The following is a 13,338-nucleotide window of genomic DNA, read 5'->3' as shown; positions in this document are numbered from 1 at the left end:
GTTCGAAATCGTAGAGAGTGGTATATCCAAAAAAAGACATGGAAAGAGATAGGTAGGCAAAAAGAAAGATCACAACCACCGCACCGCAACTCCGTGGATCACATGATACATCGTATACAAATCGACAACTTGAGAGGCACCATCCCCAGCTTGCCTATGCGTCCACAGACACCGTAGGTCCAGGGAAAGGGAATGACGCCGATCCCTTTTGTTCAGGCTCCGGAGACTCCGCCCCCGGACCCTTGCCATTCATACGGTCGAATTCCAGGGTCTCTGCTAGTTCGGCAGCCATCGGGTCCAACTCTTCTTCCTTAAGTCCAGTTGCAAGAGCGACAAGCTTGCGATGAACATCAAATTTGGTACTGACACCCGCATCAGCGGTCTGCTGAGCGAGGTCCTTGACGGCCTCACGTCGAACTTTCTGCGCCAAACACAATTCTCGGCCAAGCTGATATGTTTTGAGGAGTTTGGCTTGGTTTGTGGAGGACGGCACCATGTTTTCCTTTGCAGGTAGTGGGGTCGCAAGAAGTCGTTTTTGCAGACGGGATTGCTGTATTTGCTCGAGAAGCGACTCGTAGCTACTTCTCAACCTCTCGTACCGCTCCAGTTGTGTGTCAATAGATTCTTCTTGCGCCTCTCTCGCTGTCAGAATCGCCAGCTGCTTCTTGATCTTCTGTCGATCCATTTCTAATTGCTCATATAAAGCTTCTGGGTTCGCGACGTCATCTGAGTCTTGCTGGCTGGCCTTGGAGCTTCCGTAACTCACTGCAAGCTTCTTGTTTGCCTCGGCCATGATGACACCGATTTTAGACAAGAGCGCCGACGTGGCGGCAGACGATTCCTGTGGCAGAGCAACAGACTGAGGATCGGAGTTGACTGGGCCATTTGCTTCACCATCGATGTGATCATTTCCCATTGTGATGGACGAAGGCGCAGGCGGGATGTCCCGCTCAGAATGGTGTGCCCTTTGCGTAAGGCTTGCCGCCGTTTCGCCTTTCTTGTTAATCAAGTCCCCGGCCCGCGCACAGTGCGTAAATAGCAAGTTCACCAGGCGAAATGCACCATTCCGAGCAGCGACCAAAGCGGCCGTATCTCCATTCGAGTCTTGAAAAGACAGTAACAGGTCGATATCACCCGGGGAAAATGTGGTTTGCAGCTTCTCCAGGAGTACCTCACAATAATACCGCGAGCTTTTCCACTTCCCTTTACTCCTGGTGGTCTCTGAGATATGGTGGAAGATGGTGGCACCGAACCAGTCTCTGAACGAGATAGTATCCAACAGGAGTTCCAACAGTGCTGGGAATGTCCGCTTTTCATAATTGTTCGTAAACAAGACAGCACGCACAAGCGGGGTCTCTTCATGCACTGATAGTGCCTTGACATCCGCGCCTCTCCGCAGTAGATCTTTTACTATTTCCAAATCGCCCATTGCGCAAGCCCAATGAAGTGCCGTGTTTCCCGAGTCATCGATTGGACGATCAACCTGGAAATTGGCTGGGGGTTCCGGGGGAGGCACACGCGTCGCCTCCGGAGCATCTCCCACTGTCATAAAGTAATCTAGAAGCTGATCTCCATAAAGAATGTGCTCCTGTTCGCTGAGTGACATCGCAGCGACCTCATTCATACCACGCTTGCGCTTTCGGGAGTATGGTCCATTCTGTGACATGGACATCATTTCCTCATCCGCCACCATGGAAGAAGAATCCAACGTTTTTTGCTCCATCGATTCATCTTCATCGAACGCTGGGTTCATCTCATAATGATCGTGAGTAAAGGTCGGCGGCGGTCCCATACTACGAGGTGGCTTAGCCGCAGTGAAGACCTCTTCGCTCGTGACTCTCTTATTGGCATTTTTCGGGGCCCTGGGTCGTGATGAAGCTGCGGATGTATGTTTCGGCGCAGGTGGGGGGGTTCGATCACCCGCGACATAATCGAAGATCGGCCGCAGTTTATCAATGATGTTGTTGCGTTCCGCAAGCATACGACCTTCGGGAAGTGGAATCCACGTTCCTGTCTATTGTGTTAGCAATAAAAAGCCTCCAAGTCTGAATGTCTCTGATTCATATACCTTGGTATTTACCATAACCACCTTGGACTTTCTCATGGACTCCTTTCTGTACTTCACGCTCGAGAATACGGGTTCGTGCCGGCTTGTCGAATCCAGCAACCTTGAGAATATGGGTTGCGTTAATCCAATCATCTCCCCTTCTTCGCATAACACTGTCCGTATCTATCTTGAATTCATAAACCGGGACCTAATTGGTGAGTGTTAGTCTTCTGAAGATTGTACGTCGGGATCGGCGCTCTTTTTAGTGATATCTCGCCCCGGGAAATGAGGGAAAAGAAGGAAAAGTCAAAAAAGGGGAAAACTCACACTGCTATAAGTAGCAGAGTAGATCTTTGAAAAGTCCACCCCCGCCATGATGTGCGTGCGTCTCCGTAAGCCGGGTTTAATTCAGTTGATTCCCGGACAGTAACAGCAGGTGTTGACGCGATGGCGGCTTCACACTGCAATCCAATAGCCTAGACTCACTTGCTTCTAGGCATCAACAGTGGTGGACGAGAGACGAGCCTAATAAATATGATTTCAGCACCAGCTCAACAAGATAATGAATCGACCACAGCCACGAGTGGCTTCTTCATAGGCTCTATCGCAGTGACGCGGTGCTTTGCAGGACTGGGCAAGACGCGCCCTGGATTGACGGAACCGCGTAAAGTGGAATTAGCGCCGCTAGTCCGCCTTCGGGTCACTCACCACGTGATGTCACATGACTCCGGACCGCAGGGAAGACCAGCACTACCGAATAGCTGCAAACCTCGTTGTCGGATGTCCCCGTCGTCAGAACGATCGATACTCAACCCCCCTTTCTCACGCCAACATGACCGTCGCCGAATCGGTTAAGAGTGCCGTCGGGCTCGCAGATACCACTGGTACGTTTTCACTTGCCATTGGCTCTCCCAGAACCCCGTGGGAGGGCATTACCATGGTCTTGCTTGGGACACCGACTGACATTGCGAGATAGCTTCCCGGCAGGAGATGTCCGACGCCAAACTCCCCATCCAGTACCGGGACACTTGTGCACACCTTCTGATCCCCTTGAACCGGTGCCGGCAGCAAGAGTACTACCTTCCCTGGAAGTGCGAGGTATGACATTTGCGATCTGAGCGTTCTACCGTTATTGTCTCCCGCTATCCTTGCTATCATTCTTTGTCATACTGCTCGCGCCTTCAAAATATTATTTACAAGCAGCTGACAGTTTTCTTTTCACTATCGCTACAGGATGAGAGACACAGCTACGAAAAGTGCCAGTACGACGAATTCAAGAAGCGCGTTGCCAAGATGGACGAGCTGCGAGCTGCTAAGGATGGCGCCCGGAGCAACTGAGGGCATTGCATCGGCATGTGCATTCGAAACGAACGAAATAGCGAGTTATGTACATAGAGATTCTGAGATTGTTTGTCCATGCACCGATTGTTGGCGTTGGGATCCTTTCGCGTTCAAGCTTGCCGATACTACACCATCGGCCCTCTGAACACGAGCCGGTTGAGTATCCGTGTTCTTCGTAGTCCTCGGCGGTCATTGTCCTTCTGTATCATGGTGAGATGTGTAGGCATAGGTCGGTCTACTCAAGATCTCCCCCACAGTAAGCTAAGACGCCAGCCAACGGGCACTGCGCAATTTGTCAGCGTCCATATTTCCCACCCCATGCACTAGGTAGAAATAGCATTTCCGGGATGCGTGTTTCACGGTGTGAGATATGACAAATCCGGTCTTTGAATCTTCGCCAGGGAAGCGGCGTGTCATACACGATCCCTACGTGCTGAACGCAAGTAAACCCGGGCGGGAGGACATCCGCAAGGGAGAATGTGTCACATGACCGACACCGGCTTAGAAATCAAACGCCGCGATTCCTTCGTTATCGGCGATAATGCTCGGATGCCCCGCTACCAAAACCCCCACCAGCCGCCCAATCGGCGATGTCGAAGCCTCCGCGAAAATCAGCATAAAATCACCCCATGAGGAGGCAAATTCCTTTCTCTTTCCCTCTCTTGCACATTCCTTCATTGTCTGCTGGCAATTGCCTGTCCCTACTGGTCTTGTCTGCTCGCTGATCCTTGGGAGATTGGTTCTTTCTCCACGTCTATAAAACTCGGCGCGCGGTCCGCCACCAGATTCTTCCCCCCTCATCTCCGTGGGGCTCTCAGGTGGACTGGCTTTGACGAGGACTTCGTATAAATAAGTCACAGTCGCCAGGTTTTCTCTGCATATAATCATCTCTGTAAACGTGCTGAGAGTGAAATAATGGGTCTTTTGTATGTTGATCTGGCTTAAACCATTGCTGAGCGAGTACCCCTAACATCAGCCGTTTATGAAGAGCACTAGGTACGGCTCTTGATTGGCCTGAGGCCAAAAAGCGGGCTGATCAAGTACGGAAATGGGGAATTGAGGTAGGATTTGGCACTGGCATTCCTTCTGTGAACCTGACTAACATCACGTAGCAATTGCTTGCCAATTGGCAGAGAGCCAGAGGAAAGGAGCGAGATGCTCTCCTGTGGGGTGATGAGGTAATTCGCATGTGTCTAAACACAGGTTGCTCTCCGACTGACGCTTTGCTGCCTCTTTAGGTTGAGTACCTCGTCGTGGCCGTGGACGAGGAGGCGAAGAAGGCTCGGCTGTCCCTGGCACAAGCAGAAATCTTGAAGTCTCTCGCTCGGGATGAGGCCTTGTGGAAGACGGGAGATTCACCTCAGAGTCAGAACAATGAACAGTAAGTCAGAGATGAAATGACCATTCTTATATCTCTCTGACAGTCAAATCCTAGTGACGGCGAAGAGCCCCCTCATTTCCATCCAGAATTCGGACGCTTCATGCTTGAAGCAACCCCGGGAAGACCATGGGGCATTGATTTCAAGGATCTTCTTAAGGTTGAGTCAAATATGAAATGGAGGTAAGTTCGGCTGCGTTCAGCATATATGTGCACCGGATTCTAATGTTATTTTGCCAGGCGAGAGGTTGCCAAAACCCACATGGCACCAAATGAATACCCCATTACTCTAACCACATTTCCTCGCTTGGGCACGAAGGATGATTACATTCAGCCATATTATCCTCCATCAGGCCCGGCATTGCGGTCGCAGTTTGTTCCTGATGAGATCGCTAATCCCCACATCAGATTCCCGACTCTCGCAGGAAATATCAGATCCAGGAGAGGCCGGAAGGTTGAGCTTAATGTCCCTGTATTCAAGGACAAAAACACTCCCCAGCCTTTCAAAGATCCTACGGTCAATTATGATCTTCATATTTGGCCTGAGGATGACGACGTGAGGAATGGAGCTGCAAAGGACGACCATGTTTATATGGACGCCATGGCTTTTGGAATGGGCAGCTGCTGTCTCCAGATTACCTTCCAAGCCAAAAATATGACTGAGGGAAGGAAACTATATGATCAACTGAGCCCGTTGGGTCCTATCCTCCTGGCTCTTACTGCGGCAACCCCCATCTATAAGGGATTCCTCGTCGACACGGACGTCAGGTGGAACCAGATCGGCAATTCCGTAGATGATAGAACACGAGAGGAACTTGGTGAAGCTGTAAGCCGTCGTGCAATGGGTCCAAATGCTGTTCTAATGCTAACACTCACAAACAGCCCCTAAAGAACGATAGATGGAGGATTCCTAAGTCAAGATATGCCTCGAACTCGACCTATATCTCTCAAGATCCTCGTCTACGGAAGGAATATCTGGACCCCGACTTGATCGTTGATGAAGACATTAAAAATCGATTGATGGAGGGCGGAATGGACGATCTTCTAGCCACGCATTTTGCTCATCTCTTCATCCGTGATCCATTGGTTATATTTTCTGAAGACCTTGAGGAACTGGATTTGAACAAAGCAGACCACTTCGAAAATCTGCAGTCGACTAATTGGCAACACATGCGCTTCAAGCCGCCGCCACCTGATAAGGAAGATATTGGTTGGCGGGTTGAATTCCGCTCAATGGAGATTCAGATGACTGACTTCGAAAATGCGGCATTCAGCATCTTCATCGTGCTTATCACTCGTGCCATCCTAAGCTTCAATCTGAATTTCTACCTTCCCATCCCACGAACCACCGAGAATATGGAAACGGCCCATGCGCGCAACGCCGTCCATGATCGAAAGTTTTATTTCCGAAAGGACCCTTTCACTCGGGGCCCTCTCCGGCATTCAGCCACTGGAAGCGCAATGTCGTCCGCTACATCGTCTGCATGCAATACGCCCCCTCCTTCGCCCCCACTTGGTCCGGTTGAGTCGGAATACGACCTCATGACTATCTCTGACATTGTCAACGGCTCGGAGGATGGGTCGTTCCCGGGACTTATTCCGCTGGTTGAGTCATATCTCAACAGTGTCAATGTAGATGTCGAGACGCGTTGCTTCCTGGCACGATACCTCGATCTGATACGCAAACGGGCTAATGGAACTCTCTGGACTGGGGCTCGATGGATTCGTGAATTTGTTGCATCGCATCCCGCGTATAAGCATGACAGTGCGGTTCCTGAAGAGATCTGTTTTGATCTTGTCAAGGCTGTTGAGGAGATGTCTGTAAAGGAGGGAAAGAATGGTAGTGTCGGATGGGAGCTACTAAGGGGTAAGAAATAGAGTTGAAAAACTTGCTTTTATCCGTTAGAGTGGAGGCGTCGGTTTTGCTTCTAGACAGCATGCTTCTTTCTGTTTTATATCGTCTCCGTGATAGTTTGGCTATCTTGTTTATATCCATTAGCCCCTATCCCTTAGTAATTTATTCCGGCATTGTCCTTTCCTTTCAAATTTTTTTTTATTTCTGGGAAACAACTATCCAGTGTCCAATCTACCGGAGCAATTGCTTCTCCTCCTCCGTGGGAAATCGACAAGAATCGGCCAACCCCGTCACTTTCCATTCCCCATTCACTTTATGGAGAATAAAGAGCTCGACGCCCACATGATCCACGATTCCATTGATCTTCGCCCTGAACGGAGCCCACACGGCGGCAAGATTTCCCAAGCCATACGCCTTGACCTCTAGATCCCAGATCCGTTCATCGATATCGTCCCTCACTTTCGCGATCTGTTCCACAAAAGCACCGATTGTGCAAAACCGAGGGAGTGTAGGAGGTGGCGGCCAGAGGGCCATCCCTCCTGCTCGAACGCAGTATTTGTCAAACTCGACCGAGGACTTTGTGTTCAACGCGGCAAGAAAACCCTTGGTGACGGAAATTATCGCCTCGATTTCATCTGAGGAGGGCGGCGGCAAGGTTGTCAGTGGAGGAGGCTGGGTTGCTGGAGTCCACCACATCTTTCAGGTACACGATGACTCGAGAAGGCAATTGAGACGAACGTGGGAGGAGGAGAGTTGGTCGATCTCTTTTGCTGGATCGCGGAATCGGCAGTTTGAAGCTTGCAGATGAATTTTTCTCTCCATAACAGATATCACCTACATATATGAGGAGCATTCTTGCTGAAGACCCCACTTGGCATGCAGTCTTCCGATGACATGGTGCTTCTTCAAGTGATAAGAAACGTTCGAACTGCTCCTTTCCCCCTTAATCACCCTGCGGTCTGGACCTGGATAGGCTATGGCCCTTTGCTCTGGTGCCTCAAACAAACAGTTTTCCGTACTCTTGATGCCCTCTCTCGACACGATATGAGGATATACCATCAGGAAAAGGAACATCTAGATGAGTGCCACCGTTGCAATACTCCCGAATCAGTATGACCTCGCGACGGTCGGTGCAAGGAATATAAAGACCCCGATGTAACATTATAGGAAGGGTCGGGCCTGTGTGACACTTTCAGGAACCAGCTGCGATACAGAAATAATCATGGCCCAATCTGCGAAAGAGCATGCAATATGCCTAACACGAACGAATCGCGTCGGCCGAGATCTAGATCCATGATGACATGTTGACTCCGTCTCCTTGATTTCCTAGCAAATCGTCTGGAACACCCAAGACGGCTGTGATAGAACTTAATAATTGATGATTTTTGTGAAACCCTTCCAAACCAGATTCCTGTATGACCGTAAGCTAGACTAGCGGGTGGGAGGACTGCTAGTACTGGCATCGTGGCATGTGAATTCAAGACTAGGTCGCGATATGAGTAGCGTGGGGCAATTGATACACAGGAATATTGTCTAGAAGGATCGAATACAAGTGTGGAACTGGAATTATGGTGTTGTGTCATAGAGGAGTGATGTGCAGTAGGAAATGGCTGGCGCGCATGCATGTGCAGGGGGAGGTATTCTGGCGGTCAAGAACCCTTTCTCGCCTTGATTTCTCTCCCATCCACTTCTTGACACTCCAACTTTCATTCAAACACTCTGTGATCGTATTGCTTGAATCTCGTCTACTGTGGCATCCTTAACCAATAAGTCTCTGTTTCTTTCCTATGTATGTTATGTATGTTGTACCCATGTTAGCCAAATCAAATAGCACCCTATACTAACCCAACCCACCTTTTAGCCTCACAACATTAACTGACGCATAACCCCTCCAATATGTCTTTTTTCATCATCAAACCAATCAAACGCAACCCATTCACTTGCTCCTCTACATCACGGACAAATTCCAATCTACCGGCAAATCTTCGGCACATCCACGGCACAAGCGCAACCATGGCAGGCAGGAAAAGCGGCATATCCCTAAAAGCCATGACGACAGACACAGCCCGCCCCACGAAAACGTTTTCTCCACATTGACCACCGACAATCGTGCCTTGAATTGGCAACCATTGCTGAAGAAGAAGAAAAAGAAGGGCAGTTGTTCCCCGCACTGCATCGTTATCCCCGGATAACCCCCTGGGGAGGTGCTACGGAGTAGTTCCCACTATGGGGCAGCTAAGCCGAGGCATCGGTCGTTGTCCGGAGCGGCAGAGGGGAAAAAACCTCATTGAATGGACGGATCCTGCAATGATTCTATCCTGTTTTCGGCTGAATTAATTCTCCAGCGTCCAGTGAGACGAGACGAGGCTTAGAATGTCCGCGTCCACGACCGGGTTGGGGGAAATGTGGAGTCCCCGCATTCATTGTGTGACCATTTCCTTCCCCCTATATATATTGAGGGGATGGGACCGGTCGAGAAAGGTTGCTGGATTCAGTCATATTTGTCTCCTTGATCATGTATAGGACTCTTGTTAGTCTTTGTGCCCTGTGGAGTGCTGTGACGGCTGCCCCTGCCCCGAGCGGCACGCCGGATCCTAAAATCCATGTCCGCAATGGAACGTATGTCGGGGCGAAGAACGCGCACTATCGACAAGATCTGTTCCTCGGGATACCGTATGCCCAGCAGCCGGTAGGCGATTTGAGATTCACTGTGCCGAAATCTCTCAACGAAACCTGGAGAGATGCGCGCGACGCGAAAGAGTACTCTGATATTTGCGTGGGATATGGAGTAAGTCTGTCCTATCGCTAGTTGATTCTTTCGAAAAGGTAATCATTGATCTGACTGTCGACATGTTTAGACCGATTCCATCTGGTATTCCCAGTCCGAAGCTTGTTTGACTCTCAACGTCATTCGCGATTCTTCGGTGAAAGAAGACTCCAAACTCCCTGTCGGCGTCTGGATTCATGGCGGCGGCTTCTACCAGGGCTCTGGCGCGGACCAGCGGTATAACATGTCCGCGATCGTGTCTAACTCGTATGAAATCGGTGAGCTCAGACGCCCCATAGACGCAGATTAAGCGCCAAGTCAAGCGCGAGACTGACCACCGAGAGCAGGCAAACCCTTCATCGCCGTGACTCTCAACTACCGGGTCTCGGCATGGGGATTCCTAAGCTCCAGCGAAGTCGCCGGTAGCGGCAACACCAATCTCGGTCTCCGGGATCAGAGGCTAGCCCTGCAGTGGATCCGCGAGAACATCCAGGCATTTGGCGGTGATCCGGACAAGGTCACGATCTGGGGCGAATCTGCAGGAGCGATGTCGGTTGGGTACCATCTGACCGCGTATGGCGGAAGAAACGATAGCCTATTCAGGGGGGCAATCATGCAGTCCGGGGGATCGATCGCGGCCGGTCCGTCCAACTACACGGGCTACCAGGATCTGTACGATGACTTGGTATCGAAAGTCAACTGCTCGGGCGTGGCGGACACGCTACAATGCCTGCGCGAGGTTCCCTATGAGGAACTAAACTCGGCACTCAATGGCACGGACGGCAGTCCGGCATACAAATTCTCGCCAGTGGTGGACGGCGATCTACTAAGAACCTGGGGCAGTGTGCATCTACAACAGCATGAATTCGTGCGCGTGCCCATCATCGCTGGCACCAATACCGACGAAGGGACTGCATTCGGGCCTACGGGAATCAACACGACTGCAGAATTCTACTCGTATCTCACAGGTAAGCAAGCATGCATGCAGTTTATATGAGATTTCATTCCCGCCTGGCCTTGCTTTCCTCCTGCGGCCAAGCCCAGCCATAGGGAAACAACAAGGAAGAGGGGGGAAAAAAGAAACTCTAGCTAATCTCCGACCTATCTCGATCAACTAGATGGCGCGTCCGAATTCAAGTTGCCCCCGTCGATGGCAAACCGGATCCTCGAATTATACCCCGACGACCCCATCCAAGGCATTCCAGCATCTCTAGGAGCCCAGCGCGTGCCATCGAGAGGGTACCAATGGCGACGCACGTCGGCCTACGCAGGCGACCTCTCGATGCACGCCAACCGACGACGACAGTGCGAAGCGTGGACCGAGACCTCCACGCCGGCGTACTGCTATCGATTCAACGTCCGCAGCGCATCGGTCCCGTATCTCGAGGGCGCCACGCACTTCGAGGAGGTGGCCTTTGTCTTCCACAACATCGCGGGGCTTGGGTACCACTACGGGAAGCCGTTCGCAGGGGTGCCCAAGGGGTTCCGGGCCCTGAGCAAACAGATGACGGGCATGTGGGCATCTTTTATCCACGATCTGGACCCGAATTCGGGCATCAACGATTCGCTTTGGACGGCGTACGGGGGGGGCTCCGAGGCGCCGGTCGATCTGCTGTTTGATGCTAACAATGCGACGGTGACGAGCTCCCTGGAGCCGGACACGTGGCGCAAGGAAGCCATCGATTACATCAATTCGAAAGCGAGGGGATACTGGCGATGAGGTGGGGTCGGGGGTCAAGAAGGGTGGAAAAATTCGTGAAGTCACTCTTTTCCTTCATTTGCTTCTCTCATCGCAATCTCAATACAACCTCATCGTCGCGAGGAACCATGACATCAGAAAAAACCGGTTATCTCGATCGCAGAACGAGCGTGACGACATGCGGGTCGGAGAAATGTTCCCGCGCGATCCTCCATGGTCGTTTGTGCAGAGACAGAAAAAAGACGAAGATCCTTATTTACAGGGGTTCGTTACTGTACCCATCATACTCCGTACACGACAGCAAGTGGCTTTTTTCTTTTTCTTTTCTTTTCTTTTTTTTTTTTTTTTTTTTTTTTGTCTGTCTGTGTCTCTGTACAGTCCTATCACAGTCAGTCACAATCACTTTACTGTTTACTGAATTTACTTACTCCGTATTGGGGTGGCGTGGGAGCATTCAGCATTCCCGATTAAAATTACCACTTGTAAAGCCATGGCCCTAACCCCAAGAAATGAAAATCAAGAAGAAAAAGAAAAGATGAAAGGAAAGGCAACCAAGACATTGAGGGCAATAATCCATTATACGGGATCTGAACACTCTGGAAAGGGAAAAGAGGCAACAGCAAAGCAAATGCCGAACCCACAAGTTCCCGCATCGGGGAAGAACCCCCAACAGGCCTTAGTCCGATTTCTTTGCTTTTCTTCTCTCTCCAACACTACTCCGTACTGTGCACTACTAGTGTAGCTAATCCCTACGATCCTGTCATTCATATTAATCTATCGCACATAGGACCGATGTCATCATCAGCAGCATCCTCCGATTTATATATAGTAGTAGTCCGATTTCTAAAGAAGTTAAATAGATTAATACTGACAGGGGGGTGGAAGGGATGGCCCACGACCCAGCCAAGAAAAAGAGGGAGGGAGGATCTCGATCAAAATCATAAGATTACCTCGGACTAATAACCATCTTATCCAAGATACAGTAACATAAGTTAGATAGACCGAGCGATAGTGCACACTGCAGTGCCAGTGCCAGTGCCACTTAGTCACTCCGGCCAGTCCACTTAAACTTTAGTGAATATAGGGGCTGTCTAGCTTTCCTAGTCCGTAGGACTGGACTCCCTGGCTTGTGTAGTGTGTACGGATACTCCGCCTGATTTTCGACTTACGCAGTATCCGTAGTAAACTTTTTGCAACCCCATTTGCCTTGTTCGGATCGGAGTTATGGGGAGAGTTGCTCAACGACCATGGTAGAGGCTAGCTATCTGGGATTCTGGACCTCCCTGTGGAAAAGGTCTTCGTATATCCAATTATCCACACCCAGATCCCGATACTAGTTATAAACTTACTACAGAACAGCACATACGATGGGGAAGTATCTAGTCCCTAGGTTCAAACTGTTCCTGTTCCAGCCATCGGGGTGAAAATCCACCCCTGCCAACCCATGGGATGACAGGGGTCTAAGAAGATGCCACTTACGGGGTCAACAACAGATGGCTCCATTATTTTTTTCTTTTTCTTTTTCTTTTGTCTTTTCTTTCGTTTTTTATTTCAGAATTTGCTGTTAGTGAATTTTGATTTTTTACTAGTAGTACTATTGTGTTTTGCCCCTGCCCCGTGTGCCCCGGTTAGTCAACCTGTCAACTGTCATGTTCGGATGTCACCTGTCATGGACCATTAGTACCTATGGAGTATGACCTGACTAACTGGGTAAGTAGGAAGTTACTCTGTCTCCTCGTACGTAATTATCTTTTCTCGGTCTACAATACACCTGAACTTCGACATGATCAATTCTAAGTACGGAGCACAGTGTATCAATAAATAGGTTCGGCATTCCTACGGAGAGCATGGCATGGTATCTAGGTACCCTATGTGCGACAATAACCTTACCAAAAACTAGCTAGACCCTCGGTATATATATACATACAATGGATACATACAAAGATACATACCACCACCGATGTAATGATATGTAACACTGGCTGGTAGTGTGGCAACCTAGTAAAGGGAACGCTTGAAAACAAACCAATCGGCAAAGTCGGATTTTTGCCCACGGAAATGTACCCATTAATAACAGAACTGTGCTACTGTCACCTAACTACGCCCGTAGTTCTACATACGTACGGTGTAAGGTTACTGTAGTAAATAGGTTGTTATACCCATCGGATCCGTTAACCATTCCCTCGGTAAGCGCTGTGGGATTGTAAACACATACTCCGTTTGGTGTATATTGAATTGAATTTCCGAAAAG

General features: G+C 49.9%; 5 protein-coding genes across 5 annotated transcripts; 3 read left to right on the top strand and 2 right to left on the bottom strand.

Annotated features, from left to right (window-relative positions):
• Window positions 1-154: 154 nt before the first annotated feature.
• On the bottom strand, window positions 155-2,422 carry KD926_000240 (putative APSES transcription factor; the record flags this gene model as incomplete). Its single annotated transcript, XM_053104178.1, has 3 exons — window positions 155-2,010; window positions 2,069-2,255; window positions 2,375-2,422. 3 exons carry the CDS (start codon window positions 2,420-2,422, stop codon window positions 155-157), a joined length of 2,091 nt encoding a protein of 696 aa, XP_052952502.1.
• A 457-nt stretch (window positions 2,423-2,879) lies between these two features.
• On the top strand, window positions 2,880-3,385 carry KD926_000239 (NADH dehydrogenase [ubiquinone] 1 beta subcomplex subunit 7; the record flags this gene model as incomplete). Its single annotated transcript, XM_053104177.1, has 3 exons — window positions 2,880-2,931; window positions 3,024-3,145; window positions 3,281-3,385. The coding sequence occupies 3 exons, from the start codon at window positions 2,880-2,882 to the stop codon at window positions 3,383-3,385; spliced, it is 279 nt and encodes a 92-aa protein (XP_052952501.1).
• A 544-nt stretch (window positions 3,386-3,929) lies between these two features.
• On the top strand, window positions 3,930-6,644 carry KD926_000238 (glutamate--cysteine ligase; the record flags this gene model as incomplete). The annotated part of the gene is made up of 6 exons (XM_053104176.1): window positions 3,930-4,085; window positions 4,501-4,566; window positions 4,627-4,769; window positions 4,824-4,949; window positions 5,007-5,592; window positions 5,649-6,644. 6 exons carry the CDS (start codon window positions 3,930-3,932, stop codon window positions 6,642-6,644), a joined length of 2,073 nt encoding a protein of 690 aa, XP_052952500.1.
• A 208-nt stretch (window positions 6,645-6,852) lies between these two features.
• Window positions 6,853-7,317, bottom strand: KD926_000237 (uncharacterized protein; the record flags this gene model as incomplete). Its single annotated transcript, XM_053104175.1, has 1 exon — window positions 6,853-7,317. The coding sequence occupies one exon, from the start codon at window positions 7,315-7,317 to the stop codon at window positions 6,853-6,855; it is 465 nt and encodes a 154-aa protein (XP_052952499.1).
• A 1,819-nt stretch (window positions 7,318-9,136) lies between these two features.
• Window positions 9,137-11,108, top strand: KD926_000236 (cholinesterase; the record flags this gene model as incomplete). Its single annotated transcript, XM_053104174.1, has 4 exons — window positions 9,137-9,409; window positions 9,480-9,666; window positions 9,736-10,356; window positions 10,507-11,108. 4 exons carry the CDS (start codon window positions 9,137-9,139, stop codon window positions 11,106-11,108), a joined length of 1,683 nt encoding a protein of 560 aa, XP_052952498.1.
• Window positions 11,109-13,338: the final 2,230 nt, after the last annotated feature.

The sequence above is a fragment of the Aspergillus affinis genome, assembly GCF_023601865.1.
Source record: "Aspergillus affinis strain CMG 70 chromosome Unknown NODE_106_length_126688_cov_89_299950, whole genome shotgun sequence".
Classification (NCBI taxonomy): domain Eukaryota; kingdom Fungi; phylum Ascomycota; class Eurotiomycetes; order Eurotiales; family Aspergillaceae; genus Aspergillus; species Aspergillus affinis.
This window is presented reverse-complemented; position numbering and strand designations above follow the sequence as displayed.